Source organism: Protomyctophum bolini, assembly GCF_963924005.1.
Source record: "Protomyctophum bolini genome assembly, chromosome: 9".
NCBI lineage: Eukaryota > Metazoa > Chordata > Actinopteri > Myctophiformes > Myctophidae > Protomyctophum > Protomyctophum bolini.
This window is the reverse complement of record NC_137870.1, coordinates 40,293,719-40,312,950: the sequence shown is the minus strand read 5'-3', so window position 1 is coordinate 40,312,950 and position 19,232 is coordinate 40,293,719. Positions and strand designations below refer to the sequence as shown.

At 40.2% G+C, this 19,232-nt stretch overlaps 1 protein-coding gene across 1 annotated transcript; it reads right to left on the bottom strand.

Annotated features, from left to right (window-relative positions):
• Positions 1-215: 215 nt before the first annotated feature.
• LOC308321868 (uncharacterized protein) lies at positions 216-19,038 on the bottom strand. Its single transcript, XM_080772960.1, has 23 exons — positions 18,900-19,038; positions 18,242-18,349; positions 17,656-17,783; positions 17,066-17,214; positions 16,726-16,851; positions 15,950-16,111; positions 15,039-15,174; positions 13,515-13,645; positions 12,786-12,951; positions 12,543-12,646; positions 12,190-12,285; positions 11,569-11,648; positions 8,513-8,677; positions 7,149-7,262; positions 5,733-5,860; positions 5,283-5,431; positions 4,795-4,920; positions 4,043-4,204; positions 3,074-3,266; positions 2,687-2,817; positions 2,359-2,524; positions 2,061-2,164; positions 216-1,798 (listed from the first exon to the last, which is right to left on the bottom strand). Exons 1-23 carry the CDS (start codon positions 19,011-19,013, stop codon positions 1,695-1,697), a joined length of 3,042 nt encoding a protein of 1,013 aa, XP_080629086.1. The 5' UTR covers positions 19,014-19,038; the 3' UTR covers positions 216-1,694.
• Between the last annotated feature and the right edge of the window lie 194 nt (positions 19,039-19,232).

Sequence of the window (19,232 nt, the reverse complement as noted above, 5' to 3'; positions counted from 1 at the left end):
TTTCTGAAGTAATATTTTACTATTTGGCTTGACAATTATTTTCGTATACAGTTCGTTACTATTGACGCAACAATGGTCTTAGTTTCTTTTTATTTGTCATTTTGCCTGAGATGTAGTGGAGTAGAAGCAAAAGTAGGCCTACTGGAAATTGAGAATAAAGTATAGTAAAATAAATAAGTAAAAATAGCAAATGAAGCAATCGTCACTCACAGACCTGTCTTATACGACTTTTAATAATACACAGCAGCAGAAGGAAACAGCTATAGACCTCATGATTCTAAATCCATGTGCATTCCAAGCATTAGTTAGTTTTTCACAAAAAACACTCCTTGGGCTAAAAACGGCTATAGTCAGTCCTGGATGTGGATGTGAAGTCTGATTTCAGCACATCATTCCAAAAACACACACACACACACACACACACACACACACAGGGGCAGCGGTGGCTCAGGGGTAGAGTGGCTCGATGGTAACTGCAAGGTCGAACCCGGGCTCCCCCAGAGTTGGAGTCGAAGTGTCCTTGAGCAAGACACTGAACCCCTAATTGCTCCTGATGTGCTGGTTGGTGCCTTGCATGGTTTCCGCCGCCATCGGTGAATGTAATGCACAATCTCTGTAAAGCACCTTGGTTGATATAAATGCACCATTTACCACACACACAGGTGGCTTTAAGCTAAAAATAAAATAAAAAGACTGCATGATATTCAAAAGAAGAGATTATGGAATTGAGAAATACCACAAGCATGTTGCCATTTGACCAAGGAAAACACTCCCTGATACGTGTCATCTGTAAATAACCGTTATTTAATATTTTTGTGAATGCATTACCTCAGACTACCATCTATACAGGCATTGGCATATTGTCTGACTGCAAGGTTACAGTAGTATATGGAGTGGATATGTCTAGCTGACATACCGTAATTATACGTAGGCCTCCTGTACAGACAAGTTCTCACAAGTACGGTATACAGTTACCTCACTGTAACTTGGTAATATGACAGGATCTTATACAGTACATATTTACACGGCATGAGGTCAATTTCAATTGAAACAACTCAGTGATGTGAGGATAGAAGTGGACCAAGTATTAAATGTACAAATAAGCTTTGATGACCACCAATTGATTTGATCACATATTGAAATTAGGAGGTCGAGGAGAAGAAAACCACGCCTACTATATTTAGGAGACCATTTGTAGACTTTGTGTACCATTTCGCCTATAGTGGCTCCAATGAAGTTGGCCCATCTTCATCAATAGACCATCTTTGGTTATATGGACATGTGTATCATGGCGGCGTCCAGTCATGTGACTCACGTCACTTCCTTTCATTACGTTCCTTGTCAGTTAATTGTCACCAACGGGCGGAAACTTGCCCTCACTTGAGAGCATTCACCCCAGAGCCGGAAGAGACTTTTCAATGGCCTTTCTATGTCTATGGTGGGCCCCTTCCCATGTCTTGAAAATCTTTGAAAACAATTAAGTCAACTTAATGATGAAGGAGGTAGGCTAGGCTTAATTTGATTTGTAGTGCCCTCTTGTTCAAAGTAATCCAAGTTCCAAGCAATAATCTAGTTAAGCTTTCAGCTTCAAGATCTCAGTTGCTGTGAGAATTGTTGATTCTTGTAATGCATGCATTCCTTTCACAGACATTTTATACAGATCTGATAGAAAGAATGCTAGTGTATTCCAGTTCTTAATAACAGTTGAGCCAGCCGTAGTTGAGGAGAACACGATTCACTGTCTTGTATGCATAGTTGTATTCAGTCTGCCTTGGTCCATCAGAGAAGTATAGGTACCCTATGGAAGGAAGCATGCAGCTCATTTAACAAATTAACAAACATTGGTACATAGGTGATTAATATCTTTTCATCCTTAGGTAATTTGATTGGCCAATACCATTTGGGTATGTTTGTGTCTTATATGGACAACGTTCTCCCGTGGGTGGTGGTCATCAATCAATCAATCAAATCAATCAATCAATCTTCATCACCACTGCTCCAAAAGTGCCCCTGCTGTAACTGCCACCAGTGGAATATTCAGTGTTTTTTGGATCTCTTACCAAAATTCTCAAAGGCTGCATCCACTTTACAACTTATGCCAGGGAAATCCCGGGAGATGTATTTTGGGTATCCATTGTCCATTTGGTTGCTGCGCTCGTCATAACTGGAAAATAAATACATTACACATCAATTATCCGATTCGCCATAAATGACATTTAAAATGGGAGGAACTAATGAATTAAGATATACTGACTGCACGTGCCCATGTGAGCAATCTTACCCTTGAGTGTGACTTTATGAAGTGAACATTAAAAGATAAATGTGATGATAATAATGATCAAAGTGTACTGCTCTCACCTCCAATATTGACTATCCACAAAAAATAGCGTTTTCCCAGTGGATTTTACAAAAACAGCTGCATCCAACTTCTTCACATTTGAGGGGAGGCCAAGGTTGGTGAGAGTTTTGGGATATCCAGTCAGTTTTGTGTTTGTATAAGCCCTAATGCCCCAGTACTGACGACCTGCAGAAAAAGCAATGGCAGTTACTCTATCTTTATATAGATATACCGGTAACTTAACATGGGGGAGAATCGTCCAGAGCTTTGACATTTCCAGGCTGATTTATAATCAGTCAAACACTGACTTGTTTTAAGGATTTTAATCCCTTCTCTTGAATAGTATACCTTCAAAAAGGTAGAACACGTCCTTGTCTGGGACTTCATAGGCAGCATCCACTACATTAATCTGTGGCCATCTTGTGCTCACTTTGCTGAGACGGATTCCTTGGGCTGCAGTGCTCTTCTTCCAATAGTAACTGGAGGAACACAAGAGACAGATTTAAATAAAGATTTTTAATTAAAAAAAGCTTAAATTCAAGAACAACATAATAATTATATATACACATTACACACAATTCAATTCAAAGGGCTTTATTGGCATGAGAAAACATACGTTTACATTGCCACAGTATATCACATAATAAGAATTAAAAAAAATATTGATTGATTAGATTTGTATTGTTGTCTATATAGGACTGATGCAAGCATTCCGAACATTCAAACACACAGTACCCATTTTTGAAGAACAACAAGTCTCCCCGGACAGAGGTGGCGGCATCAAACACCAGGTCCCTGCTGCACTGCTCATCTCGAGGGTTGCGGCCAGGGTCCGGCTGAGTTGGTTCTTCAGGTTCTTCAGGTTCTGGAGCTGCTGTCGGACGGGGTGTGGGTTTGGGCTTTGGGTCTGGCTCAGGTGTGCGGCTTCCTTTAAAAAGACAATTAAAACAGTTGGGGAAACAAAACGTTATAATCATTACAGAGTTGTTAATTGTTGCACAGACACCCAGCCTGATGGTGTGCATCCTCGTTAAGTATGCCTGATGCTAACTAATAGAACTCAAACGTTGTTAAAGGGCCACTTAACCAGATCTTATTTTAATGATGTTTGGGAGACAAGAAACGATTTCAGTAGGACGGCTCCCAGTAAGACAGCCCCCTATCCACACACACGGTGGGGTGAGTGCATTATGGTAATTGTAGTTATCCAGCAGTGAGACCAGTGTCCATGACACGTGATTTGGAATCCACCAAAGCTCCAGGATCCCACTGCCATTCCAGGATCCAGCACAACTTGGCTGTGTTGGTCGCGGAGTGGATGGCAGATAGTCAGATACTGGACACACAAAACAACCCTCTGTACCTATACTACCGGTATATGTATTCCAAGGCAGCACGCATTGCTCTTCCACAAGGCCAGATCCAGGGCATATTTGGATTATGGATAATAGATCTCTTAAAGGCAATGGCACACTGATTGTTTTAAGTTGCGTAACGCCCAAACCACACCATGTCATGGGTTGCGGAGGTGTTTTAAGGATTCAGGTGGTGGCACAAGATATCATTTTTTTTAACGGGGGAACGCCTCTTACACAATACTAAATCCCCAAATTAAGGAAATGGTGCGAGATGGAGCCCCTAGTAGTCTCTGAAAGAATGTCAGAGACTACAGAGACATCAACAGGATCTTGATGCTTTGATTACCATACAGAGCTTGTACCCCACGTCTGTCATCGTCTGGCAGCTTGTATCCAGTAGTAGGGGCGAATTTGTAGGTGGGAAACATCAGAGCTCTGCTGTCCCTGGAGTGATCCAGGCCCAGAGCATGGCCAAACTCATGAGCCGCCACTAACAGCAGATTTACACCTGATGGCAACAATTACAAGGCATATTAATAATCACAGATATCAGCTTTGATAGTTTGTCTTTTTACATTTTTTTCTTCTTTCCTTTCCTCTCTTCCTTATTTTATGCTAGAATTGTCTTTTCTTTTTTCTTTTAGATTTTATGTGTATTATGTTATTTGTATGCGTTGCCACCACACTCCACAGCAGCCTATTGGGCAGGCACTTCACCTCTGCACCCCTGCCCGGACTCATCCGATGCATTTAGTTGTAATTTTGTATTCCTTTTTGACGGTGTGGCTCCATAGAAGGCAAGCCGTCTACAAAATCTGTAGATGGCTTGCCTTCTACAGTATATGAGCCAGCTGTCCGCGGCTAATCTCACAAATCGTTTGAGGAAGTATAGGCTACCTTGTTCTATTTCATAATGGGAGTCAATGGTGCTCAAATCTGTCTTGCTCAAATCTGCTCAAATCTCATCTATGTCTTAGAATGTAATCTGTTCACAAACCTATTCTTTGCTTTTAGAACCATTTGAGAAAATATATTTTCCTGCTGTACAAGACAAGTTAATATATATATTATCTTTTAATTATGGTTTGAAAGTATTACCCGTCTTCGTTAAGGTCCATGTTTCATCATCATCAAAGTGTGTGTCCCCTCCTTGTCCCCGTCCAGGAGCGTTGGCATGTGCTAAGACTCCATTTGGTCCGTCAAAAGGGTAAAAATCCCCATGATCTGTTTATTTACATAATAATTAGTTTATTTCTATAAATGAATGGATATACTTGAAGTGAATGTAATACAGCAACTTAGCAGTCTGGTAATAATTTCATGATAAAGGTAAATAAAGTCTTGCAAGCTGGAGGTTCTCAGCATGTAACGTTTGTCCAGCGCTTAGATTTGGATGTGCATCTCCCTAATCATTTGATAATAAGGGAATTAAGCAATATCATCTTTTAAGTAGGCTATTATTATTATTATTGGTATACAAAATCTTTTATTTTCTATTGTAGCATTCTCATCTTTTTTATTTTTTTATTTTTTTTACATGAATGCTTGGTTTTTATGTTGATTGTCAAACCTTTTCTCATATTCACCTCTACGTCCGAAGAGTATCATGATATCTGCAGTATCACTGTCGATTTGTTTGAAATCGAGTGGGATCACATCACTGTAGAGCTGGAATGCTTTAGCAATGGTGGCATCCACCTCACTCTTGCGCAGATGACGGCTGTACTGTGTGATCCTGTTAATTTAGGCTCATGATAGTTTAGCAAATGAAATGAAGGACAGGACTACCATCTCCTGTCATACATTGAAAAGCTGGACATTTTTTCCAAGGAATGCTTCTCGTCTCCATGTTTTTGCACATATCTTAATAATATGTACATGTTTGTCCGTTGCAGTGTATTCCACATATAACAGGTCTAACTAAGCACACGTTTGATTTAAATGTATCAAATTTGATGTATACATTTTCCTCGTTATAATAACATGAAGGAACCATTTTCAGTATAAGCATGATAAAGTGTTTTAATGTTCAGCACCTGTAGGTAATTTGTTTCTTCTCCCATCTGGGTCTACCGTAGAAGTGTGCATATCGGCTGATGTCAGAAACTCCACACCTGGGTGCCTTCATCACCTCAATAGTTTCATTATCCAAGGTGCCAGTTACCTGCAGGTGGTCATTAGCGGCAGACAAGGTAAGAAAAACACACGTTTTTGGGCATTAATAAAATGTTTAACTACTATCTCATCAGATATCCACCATTTGACATTTTGATTATTGCTCATATGAAACTCGCTAACAATTATTATTCAAGATTGTGGCATTTTATTATTATTAATTATTATTTTTTTTTTTTTTTAATCAAATGTTTAATTGTTTTCACAATTTAAATGTAAATATTTCAGTATAGCAAAAAAAAATAGGACCTGTGCTTGAGCACAGGTCTCTGCCAGATCAACATTGTGGCCTCTAGTGGCACTATAATAGGCCAATGTGAAAAGGATGCGGTGTTCAAATAATTAACTGTGTACCGATTTGCGTGATGTTTGGACAACATCTGAGTAAATATGGTTGTGGAAAAAGTCGGAGAGATTTTTGTAGCAACCATTCTTGTATATATCGTTGCATAACACTCTTATCTTCATATTCTACCTTTTTGAGTTTTCCTAAAATGATGCCCTTCTTGATCATACTACAAGTATCTACAAGCCTTTTGAGCTTGTAGCTGTTACTTTTATTACATTTTGAATCCTGAAAACTGATATAAATTAACCTTGGAGAAGCCTCTGCTTAAAGGAGAAATCCACACCAAAACACCTGAATCAGCGTTTCCCATACAGTGCATGTTGGCATAGATGCCCCTGTTCTCCATTTTCCCCACCTCTCCCACAGTAAAATGCAGCTATAATGGTAGAAAGCTATAGTTGTCTTCATTCTAATGCAAATTCTAATTTTAGTAGCCCCACAGTTTTTCTTGTCTTTCTACCATAGCTGCATTTTACTGTGGGAGCCACTGGGAGGGGTGAAGAAAATGAAGAACAGGGGCATCTATGAATGAAACGATTCAAGGCCAACATGTATGTTGGGACAGGATTATAATTCAGGGTATATATGTTGGTGGATTTCGCCTTTAAAATGTCGCAACAACCCTGGTTGCCCTGCAGGGAGCTATGCAAGAAACAAGACATTTCCGTGTCAGTTATTGATGTAAATTATTTATACTATCAAATTGATATGCACTGGGACTTGGGTGGGTGGCCCAGTTTGAACTAAGAATGTGTTAAGGTTCTGAATGAAAAATAAAAAATAATATACATATAACATATAAATAAATACATTACTGACAATAACATAACTGGGATCTCTCAACATAGAGCCCATTCATTATTTGCAGACGTGAAAATCGTCTGCAGAACAAACCATTATTTTTTAGAAATGATAGAAAGGATTATACCTCTAGGCCAAAGAAGCTCTGCATGGCCTTTAGACTGTCATTGAATGTGGTCCTGGAAATGCTGCGCACAGTATTGGAAATCCCAACATCAGTATAGAAATGAGACAGGTAGTTCTGATGGACAAGAGAGGGAAGAGGATTATGTTAAACGTTTAGTTGACATTTTGCCTACATGATACTTCTCATATGACCATCATTCATTTAAAGGACAACTTAGTTGTCCTTTAAATTGAGTGTACAGGGTTTGATGAGGGCCCAGGTAGGGCCGGGCCTTAATTTTCAGGCCTGTTGAGAACTCTAGTTTTCGCCGGCTGCCGGGCGCGGCTGCACTAATAACTTTGGGGCAGGCCCGTCTAGAGTTTGACATTTGAATGGACAGGTATATAAGTCAAAAGGGAGACATGGAAGAGGAATGATGGATGGGGAAGGATCAACATATGGAATGTCGGAACAGGTTCTGACATGTATCCATATATGGAGATCTAAGGGTTTGAGTTCAGATGTAGAGTTGCTGGTTTGCTGGCCAATATTGATGACATCAGGGATCTCCATATATGGGCTTAACTGCGACAGCAGGTCACATTTACTATGACATCAGGGTCTCCACATCTCAATCCCTGATGATGTCACGAGACCTAAATGAGGGTCTGCCCCTCAATTGTACTCTGAGTTTAAATAAAGGTTGTGATGATGATGATGAATAGATCCCGTTATCTTTTGTGGTCATGTAATTCCCTGGGGTCTAGTAGGATTATAGTAAATAATAAATAAATCACTGTAGGTCTGGGCCATGGCTCAGTGGTCCAGGCACCTTGGCTGGCAACCCAGTCTGGCAGTGTGCCACAGGTTCGACTCCCGATCCCGATGGCCCTCACTGCATGCCTTCCCCCCATCTCTCTCCCCATTTCCTGTCAGCCTACTGTCTGTCCCTCCATAAAAATAAAAATAAAAAATAAAGGCGAAGAAAGAAGAAAGAAATCGCTGTAATGTTTTGTAAAGAAAATACATATTTAGCAACTTGTTCGAAGGCCCCTGCCCCCTGTCAAAAAATCACAAGCGAAAGAAAGCAGTGAATGAAAAAATTACAACACTCCTTTTTTATCGGACCATGATTGAAAAAAACTAAAGTTGTCCAACAAAGTTGTCCAACATTAAATGACCAACTGTACTTGAACGTATTTATCGGCAGCACATTCCTTGTGTAATCTTCCAACCAGTTACATTTCTCCTTCATAATTGAAGTGGATTTAATGTGTCCCATGTGGCTTATTTTGTCATAACTCTACCCAGGATTCCACATCTGAGTCTATTTCACTATTATAGAAAAACTATACCAAGTAAATACACAACACATTCTTCTTTACCTCAGCAAGTGTTTCTTCATCCTCCGGCAGGGTATCTGTTTCAGGTGCAACAGTTGGAGCCGTTGAGCATAGAGTCAAACAGGCCAGCAACGCCAACACCATGCGGGACTCCATTCTGGTCCTGTTGTGATGACTATACAGATCTCTCTCTCTCTTTATATCTCCCTTTCGTTGTATCCATCGTTCTTACATAGCCCGCCCCTGCCTGAGGTGGGTGTTGTTTATATTTGAGTGACATGACACAGGGATGGCAGCATCCTCTGGTATACATTCCAAGAAGTGCTGAGACAGGCCTTCGTCCTGAAGGGAAAAGTGAACTGAAAAGAGGCCCATGTGAGGGGCTGTGATAGAATGGGAGGAACACTTCAAAAGTACTTTCCTTGGTGAAAGAAAATATTTTCTTTTCCTTAAACAATAAGTTGTATTCCTTAGGCTTAGAGCACTGTCTCCCAAGCACTGGGTTAGGACCCATTTGTTATGGGTCACACCAAGTGAAAATCCCATTTTCTTATTTAAATGAATGTCTTAAATTAATAAATGTACAACCATGAATACAATTTCAGTTTAAGTATAGCTCTTTAATTTATTTTTAATGTGCCTGTCTGTTTGAGGTAAAAACAGCTGCAATACCGCTGGGTGACCTAAAGTGTAATTGTTGAGCAGCCTAACACGCACACGGACCCATCGACCACTGCAGCACACAGCCTGCACTGCTCACTTCACATGGGTGTGATTTTTGTATTGAAACAGGCACTCAGTTTGGCTCCTGCCCATTCTTAGTCCACTTACTCCCGAGTGCGTCTGTGTCTATTGCTGAGAACAAATTCCTACTAACAACAACACTACATGTTTAGGCGAGTGGTGACTGACAGATTCTTGAGAGATTACTGCTCTGGTCACTCTATGACATGACATGCAGCCCCTGGCTGTGTAGCCTTGGATAAGGTGCCATGGGGTCACTTTAAAAATGGGGTGCCGTGATTTTTGAATTTTTTTTCCTAGTTATTCATGCGTCTATGACTATGAGGTGACAGTAGTTCATTAGAACCCTTGGTGTGGTTATGTGCAATGATGTCTTCCCTTTCTATATATAGTGACATCACAATATCATCCCCTAACTCCTCCCTCTTTATCATACAGAAACAGCTGTGGGTGTGGCTTCAGTTCAGGTAGATCACCACCCACCAGGCAAACCAGGCATAATGAACTGGTGGCCGTGTCCACATAAAAACCTCATCTTAACAAATACTGTACACCTTTTTTGAAAAAAGTCTTCCTTATATAATAATATCTGATGATCATGTTTTAGGCACTCCATCTTTAAAAAGTTAATCTGAGACCAAATTGTTTGGTTTGTAGGATCTTGAGGTGATATTGCAGTATGAGGGGAGGGAGAGAACAGGGAGACTCGGGTCGTAACCTCTCTTCACTAAACATGGTTTATTAGAAAAGGTCAATTTGGCTGGCATATGGTGCAAGGTACAGGCCATCTAGTCCATCTGTCAGGCCATCTGTCCTTACATGGTAAACTGTACTGTACTGTATATATTCATATGCCTGCGTGTGCGTGCGTGCGTGTCTGTAAACTGGGCTAACTCAAACATGTCCATATGTGGAGGTAAAGTGTGTGTGTGTGTGTGTGTGTGTGTGTGTGTGTGTGTGTGTGTGTGTGTGTGTGTGTGTGTGTGTGTGTGTGTGTGTGTGTGTGTGTGTGTGTGTGTGTGTGTGTGTGTGTGTGTGTGTGTGTGTGTGTGTGTGTGTGTTCCTTCCTTCCTCCATGGCTCTCTGCCAGTGTTCCAGTCTGCTATACCTAAATATGTGTAATATTGTATATTAGTAGTATAATGTCCAGATACTACAGATTGGAATGTTGTGCTGTGCAGTTTACATCCTTTTGGGACCATTAAGCTTTGTGCAGATTTTCTGATTACCTTGTCTTGCACCATGCAGCAAGAAACAGCCTACACAATGCATTTTGCATAATAATCATAGTACCACACCAACTGTATCACCAAAAGCCTCAATGATAATGATAATGATATAACTTTCTTGAAACATTTAGTCAGGAGTAACACACAGCAAAACCCACCATAAATAAGAAACAATTTCATAAGGAGGTTCCGTATCTTGCCAATCTCCCAAAGAACCATAAAGACACAATCCACTTTCTGACCTGCAAGTCTTGATAATACTGTACAAAGTGTACATGATCAAAACTCAATACGTGCTTGCACAAGAGATAACAGCATTGTTGCACCTCAAGGGTACATCAGGGATGTACTGTACGCTGTTCGCAACAGAGGGAACAGGAGCACACTTGTTTCAACGATGGGCGTAATAATTCAGTCAATAAGAACTATTGCACAATGCATCTGTCGTCTATCTTCTTAGAGCTTCACTGTTCCAAAGTTCTGTTCTAAAGACGTAATTAGATCAAATCGGGCATAAATGGATGCTGTTATCCCATTCATTGAATACGTCCACAGACACACCCGGCAGTTGCAGTAAGCGTTTTATCACGGTTTCCTTTTAAAGCAGTTGTAGACGAAGTACTCTGATGTTTTACATTAGTTGCAATACTCTGTTAAAAGTAAAAGTCCTGGATTCAAAATTGTACTTGAGTAAAAGTATGAACTATTGGCATCAGAATATACTTATAGTAGCAAAGCAAAAGTACTCGGTACTCTGAAAATAGCAGATATACAAGGCAAGCTCACAATGCATCGCCTCACAATTAAAATAGGGCTCAATTGGTTAATGTTAGTTTTGTATTAATAATCTAAACAAAGTAACTGGTAAATAAAGCTGTTAAAATATAAAAGTAAACTTTGACGGGAAAAGACTCGCTCACCCAATAAACAAAGAAGTAAAACTCCTTAGACTTGAGACTTAGAAAAATAAAATGTATTTTATTTTAAGATGCTGCGCTCATGGTGCTCTGTGCTCATGGTGAAATTAAAAAGCAAAACGTTTTCGGTCCTCAGACCTTCGTCAGTGCTATGGTTTTTTTACAGACAAAAAATATAAGTATAAATATTCTAGTAAAGTAAAAGTACCTCAAAAGTACATTCCACAACTGCTTTAAAGGCATAGTGGTACAGTATGCTTTCATCCCAGTGATGGTCCAGCACACACACTGAATAACACAAACAATATGCATATGAATCATAGAACTATAACACTTTAAGCCTATGAGAATCAAACTGGAGTTTACTGTAGGCTACTGTACTTTACTTTACTGTATAAAATGTAGCCTAGATCTGCTATATTGGCGAATGTTTCCCCTAGAATATATAATAGTGTTCTCTTAAAGAAGTAGACATGATTAACAACAGCTTTTAGGAATAACCTTTTATTGGCATAACAGCTCACAGACATACCCGCACAAAATCGCTGTAATTCCCACCTTTACCCTTAACCATCATGGTGAACCAAGACACAAATCTCATGAATGGATAAATAAATGGAACATAAATTGCCATAATGCAATCCCTATAAATAATTCATATTACAAGAGATCAATCCAATCCAACATGCTCTTCTATGCTGGGAACTCCCACTTGCCCATGCATCTAACCAACTGGGATGCTACAATATTATGCTGATCGATATTTTGTATATTTTCTGACAGATTTCACAGAAGGAATGCCATGCCATGTCTTCCACTTCTTAAAAGCAGTTGAGCCAATAGTAGTTGAGAAGAACACGATTCACTCTCTTGTTTGCAAGGTTGTATTCAGTCTGCCTTGCGCCGTCACAGAAGTAAAGGTAATCTATGGAAGGAAGCGTTCCGTTCATTAGGTAACAAATTAACAAAACATGTTTCTTACTATGAGGTTGGTATTGTCTTTTCATGCTTAACTAAAGATGGTGCTTGATTGACCAAGACCCTTTTGAAGAACTCCCAACATTTTACTGAGCTACTCCCTCCTTGGGTTTCCATTACCCTTGCCTAAAAGGTGACCTTATAATTGCCACCCGGACTTGTACATTTTGTATTGGTAGTGTCAATTATTTTCTGATTTCTTACCACGATTGAGAAAAGCAGCATCCACTTTAGAACTGATGCCAGGGAAGTCGTAAGTGATGTATCTTGGGTATCCATTGTCCATTTGGCCTGTGAGCTCATCATAACTGGAACATATATATATAGTACACATCAATTATCTCCATAGATGACATTTAAAATGGGAAGAGTGCTTCTTCGTGAAGTGAATAATAAAATATAAATGTGATTATAAGAATGACGAAAAGTGTGCACATTAACTCTCACCTCCAGTACTGACTATTCACAAAAAATAGTGTTTTCCTAGTGGTTGGTACAAAGACAGCTGCATCCACCTTGTTCACTTTTGACGGGAGGCCGAGGTTGGTGAGAGGTTTTGGATATCCAGGCAGTTTTGTGTTTGCATATGCCCTAATGCCCCAGTAATTGCGACCTGTAGAAAAAGCAAGGGCAAGTAAAGTAAATGTTGTCACAGGGTCATCCTTACTTCCCCAGGTTCTATGTTCCCCGGCTTCGATGTTCCCCACTTATAACTTGGGTTTAGGGTTATGTTTATTGTTGTAAGCTACGGTCCCATTGTCACTACAAACTGCCGTTGGTCTTAGGAAGAGTGCAGGCAAGCACATGTCTCCTCTGATACACGTGACGCCAGTCCGTTTCTTTTAACCTGACAGTAAGGAGTTTCATCGGGAGGTATATAACACGTGAAGAAGTCCTTGTGGACTCCGATCAATTAAGCGTTTTCTTTTTTACACCTAACTGAACAGACGACAAGAGATTGCATGCCATCATGTCACCACACCATCTACAGTATATGCTAAGGAATTAACTCACACAGTCCTTAATTAATACTTGTCCAAAGCTAGCTATTGGGCTACCAGGGTTTACATGTCCAAACCAGTATCTTTGGTGTTTAATTCAAACCTAGGCGAACTGATCCGCAGTGATTTAAGGTGTGTATAGAGTGGAGATCGGGCCTCGTGTATGTGATAGTACCTTCAAAAAGATATACCACATCCTCATTTGGGACTTCGTAGGCAGCGTCGACATAGTTAATCTGAGGCCACTGTGTGCTCACTTTGGTGAATCGGATTCCTTGGAACAAAGTACTCTTCGTCCAGTAGTAACTATTGAGGAAGAGGAAATTAAGTGGGTCTTAATCCGTCAAGAAAAGCATACATTCAAGAAAAAACATCACTCAGCATGACAAATATAGTGATTGATTTGAATTTAATTGATTTTATCTGCAGGACTGCTATGCAGCTTTCCCTCTTAAACTGAATTCATGCCAGCAGCGGCGGGTGGATTTCCACAGTGCGGAATTGCGCTGAATGGGCATATTCAAAATACAGTATGATTGATTCCCTTGAAAATAAGTTAGTTGTGTTCTAGTGTGTGCTCCCCTGCTCTGGCGATGCGGCTAAAGCTAGACAAAACGGGAAAGGGCGCACACCAGTGTTGGTGAGGTGCAGGCCTAAGGCAGTAAACAAGGAAAAATAAGAAAACACTTGTATAGCCACGATGCTGTATATGTATTGAGAATCCAACGTTTCGACCCAGGAGGTCTTCTTCAAGGAATGATGCGGCTAAAGCTAGCACGGCTAAAGCTAGCACGGCTGTGCCCGGCAGGAGAGCTCATATGCAGGGAGGATTAGTGTTTATTCATCAGTCATCTCTGGTGGTTTGGCTGTAAATAATCTATACATTCTATGTTGGACTTAGGTTAATTAATCATTTCACATCTACAACTGCTAGTTTAAAACTTTGTTCTCAGTATTCAGTACTTATAGTTTCCATGCAATTGTCGCTCTACTGTATGTCTTGCGGCATAAGATTACAATTATTTGGTGTTGGTTCCTTAACATTGTATAGCAATAACAATAACAATAACAAATTATAAAGAATATCAGCAATAGTCAGAAAGAGAGTGCATGCGCTCCCTAAGAATGTTATACACAAATTACACATACTACGGTATACAGTGTATGTGTGTACTGTGCTGTGTACTGTGCAGTATGTGTGTATGCCTCACAAAACCACTAAAGAACTCTCAGAGGAAGCAGAAAAAGCAAGCCACTGAGATGACTTTCAAAATAAGTTGCGCTGCAGGGGGTGTGATGATGTCCCTGTTCACTGCCCCACCAGGAAATGTTCTGGATAAGGGGCGAAACATCCATGAATGCTACGTATGTGGTCAGGTTTAGGCCTGGCTTAGGGAAGAGGACGCCCCTGCCATGCATAGTCCACCATGGGCAGCATTGGAGGTGCAACAGTATACACAACACATACTTTTTTTATTTACTTGTGTGCGTAACTTTGTGTGTGCAGTCTTGAGTATGTGCCTGTGTACATAGTATGTGCCTGTGTAAATTTAAATTCACTGCCTCTTTTTTCATTGTTGCAGCATATGAAACTGAAGTCTGTGGTTGGGATGGCTGTGGAGTTACTTACATCAATTTGCATTTAATCAATTGAAAGAAAAACATGTAATGCATATATCCATAGTCAAGCATACAGTACCCATTTTTGAAGAACAGCAGGTCTCCTCTGTGAGAGGTAGCAGCGTCAAATGCCAGGTCCTTGCTGCACTTGTCATTTTGAGGGTTAGGCCCGATGTCAGGTGGCGTTGGTTGTGGAACTACCTGTGTACGGACACCTGCAATCAGGCAGGCAAGCAAAAAATGTCAATCAATGCTGATTGTGCTGTATGGTGCTGTTTCTAATTATGTTACACAAGGTATCGCGAGGTCTGATACGTAATAAGTCGGCACTAACTGTGCAGATCAAATGGAGATCAAAATCGAGTGGAAAATCAAGTGGCAAAGTGAGTTTAAAGGACAACTTTAGTTTTTTTCAACCAAGGTTCATGTTTTAGGTTGTTATTAGAGAAACTAAAAGGTGAGTGTTAATTTTCTTTCATTTGCTGCTTTCTTTCGTTTTAGGGATTTTAGCTGTTTTTGACAGGGGGGCGGGGGCATTCGAGCGTGGGGCTAAATATGTATTTTTTAACACAATTTAATAAAACGAAAGAAAGCAGCAAATGAAAAAGGATTAACACACATCTTTTACTTTATCTAATAACAAACTAAAACATGAACCTTGGTTGAAAAAAACTAAAGTTGTCCTTTAATGTCGTTTAACGCGATCAAATGGATGTTTGGATGTATGGGTTGTCAGGGCAGTAAGTCGTTCTTTGCCACTTAGTAGTCGTTCCCGCACAACTTCCGGGTATGATGATGATGCTTCTATACTGACATTTATTACCTCACCAGCATGTCGTTTGCATCCTTGCTACAGTATGTACTGTATGCCTGATGCCAGCTACCTCCAACATTGTCCAGTACATAACACATTCAAAATTGGACTTGGATGGTATAGAATTTCCTCCCTGAATGAATCATCATACAGGATCTAAAAGCTTTGACGATTACCATAAAGAGCTTGTACCCCACGTCTGTCATCGTCTGGCAGCTCGTATCCGTACGTTTTGACGTATTTGTAGGTGGGAAACATCAGAGCTCCTCTGTCCCTGGAGTGATCCAGGCCCAGAGCATGGCCAAACTCATGAGCCGCCACTAACAGCAGATTTATACCTGATGACCATAATAACAGTGCCTATTATAATCTCAGATTATAATGGGTTAGGTTAATCAGCTTCAAGTAACATTTAAAGGTAGAGTAAGTGATTTCACTCAAAAAACCTTAGGTTTCGTTTTTGGCTGTGGGACCTAAGCCTTCGTCCAATCAGGATAGAGAGTCAAAAACGAAACCTACGGTTTTTTGACCCCCAGGGGTTAACTGGGGACAGGGAGGAACTCCGTATATGGTCAGCACACTCTATAGTAGAGAGGATTATCACAACAAAACAAAAAAACAAGTGATATTTGAATTAAGTGAAATCACTTACTCTACCTTTAACATTATTGTATACAGTAACTGTACCTCCAATTAAAATATTTAATCAACATTTAAGGATTCTCGGCCTGGGCCGTGGCTCAGCGGTCCAGGCACCTTGGCTGGCAATCCAGTTTGGCAGTGTGCCGCGTGCTCGACTCCCAATCCCGACGACCGGCTTTACTGCATGTCACCCCCCCCCCCCCATCTCTCTCCCCATTTCCTGTCAGCCTACCGTCTCTGTCCCTCTATAAAAAAACTAATAAAATAAAGGCGAAACTCATGCTTTGCTTTCAGAACCATAAAGTATTACCTCTCTGGGTTAACGTCCAATTTTCATCATTATCGAAGTGTGTGTCCCCTCCTTCTCCCCATCCAGGAGAAGTGGCATGGGCCAGTACTCCATTTCGCCCATCAAAAGGGTCAAAGTCCCCATGTTCTGTTTTATGTCAGGAAAAGAAGAAATAATAATTCCAACAATAATCGTATAATTCCCATAATGCATCACGAAGGGACTGCATTATGGGACTCCAGACAGTAATAAATGTATATGATTGCTATAGCTAGCAATAAAAGAAATGGCATTGTTACTGTACAATAAATACTAGTTTATGCTTGTTTTTGTTAAATCTCAAACCGTTTCTCATATTCACCTCCACTTCCAAAGAGTATCATCATATCTGCAGTACCACTGTAGATTTGTTTAAAGTCAAGTGGGATCACATCCCTGTAGAGTTGGAATGCTTTAGCAATGGTGGCATCCACCTGACTCTGGCTCAGAAGACGATTGTAGTTTGTGATCCTGCTCATGATGATAGTTTAGCAAATGAAATGACAGCCAGGACAGCACTGCACCTCGCTATCACACACTATCTTCTGGCATAGGCCTACTACTGAAAATTGAAATGCTGGTTTTCAAGAACAGCTTTTTTGGCTCATTTTCTAAAAACGTGTCTGTATTTGCCCATTATTTTGTCTATGAAAGATTGCTTGTCTTTTATATTTCAGCCAGCACTTTTATATTGCATATACTTTAGGCTCTATGGACAAAGCTGTTTCATGTATTAATATTGTTTAATTTAATTTAATTTAATGTTGACTGTAATTGGCCATGTATTGTTGGCGAATTTAAGAAGCTTATCCTGATGTTGAACAAATCACTCTAAGCACAAGTTAAATTTAAAAGAATAACATGCATCATGCATGTATGTTTTAATTTTTCAATCAATCAATTGTTCAGCACCTGTAGGTAATGATGCTCTTCTGCCATTTGGGTCTCCCGCGGAAGTGTAAATATCGGCCAATGTCGGGAACTCCACATCTGGGTTCCTTCATCACTTTCACAGTTTCATTATCCAAGGTGCCAGTTACCTGGTGGTGGTCATTAGTGGCAGATACGTTTAGAAAACAGCACACAGAGCATTTGCATCTGATCATGGTGACGGTACTGTACACCATGAGGTGTCTTGCATCAAATATTGTCAGTGGCATTCTTGTGTTTAATGATACAGGCAGAAGATTGGCATTGCTGGGTTATTGCATCCTGGTTAACACTCTTCCTTGAAATCACATTGCATTTCTTCAGAATGTTTTCAAGGGGGAGTGGTTAAACAGGCTAGGGTTATTGCACTGACAACACATCCCAAATTGTGTCAATCATTTCAGGTTCCAGTACCCAGCACTTATTTATGTTTTTAAATATCATGCAACATTATTTCAATTGTCACGCATGTCATTGTTTTGAAAGACAACTTTTTTTATGGAATCTGACATTTAACATTGCCTCACACTTTCACTTACATACCGGTAATTCAATTATTCATTATTACCTCTAGTCCAAAGAAGCTCTGCATGGACTTTAAACTGTCATTGAATGAAGGTCTGGCAATTCTGCGCATTGCAGAATTGCCATCAGCATAGAAATGAGACAGGTAGTTCTTAATAAAAAAAGAGGAAAGGGAAGAGGATTATGTAAAACATTTATAAGCATTAATATACATGATCCTGCTCATTATCTGTCCATCGTAAATTTAAGAAAAGTCTTTCATGAAATGTTACTACAAAATTGTTTTCACAACCCATGTATTCACTGAATATTCCTTGTATTAAGTTGTGCAATGTATTTTGTAATTATCAGAAGGTTTAGTGGTCCATCCTTTACCTGTCTCTCTCCACCCTATAGTCATACATCTCAGTGGCCTTGTGGTTTGAGTGTTTCTATATTTCACTATATAGAAAAATCACACTTGTGTGAAGGAAGTCGCATCTCACTCCTTTAAACAAACATCGTACTCTATACAAACATTAAAGGTCCATAAACTTCGCTGCCACATGACGGCATGTTTAGTAGGCCTACTCTATGAACATGAACAAACATGAAAGAAGTAGGCGGCCGTATGATGTAATTTCCGAAAGCCAGATGTTGGAGGGGCTAGCCACTAGCGCACCTCAAAAAATACACAAAATACACAACATATTCTTCATTACCTCAGCCAGTGTTTCGTCATCCTCTGGCAGGGCATCTGTTTCAGGTGCAACAGTTGGAGCCGTTGAGCATAGAGTCAAACAGGCCAGCAACAGCAACACCATGCGGGAGTCCATGCTGGTCGAAGGACCTGTTGTGATGTTGACTACGGATCTCTCTTTATTTATGTCAATCTCCCCTTCGTCTCATCCTTACATAGCCCGCCCCCACCCAAGGTGTGTTACAGTGTGTGTTGTACATATTTGGGATGGCAGCATCCTCTGGTATACATTCCAGTGGTGGGACAGGCCCTCATTGTGAAGAGACATAAGTGGCCACTGTGATACATCAGATGT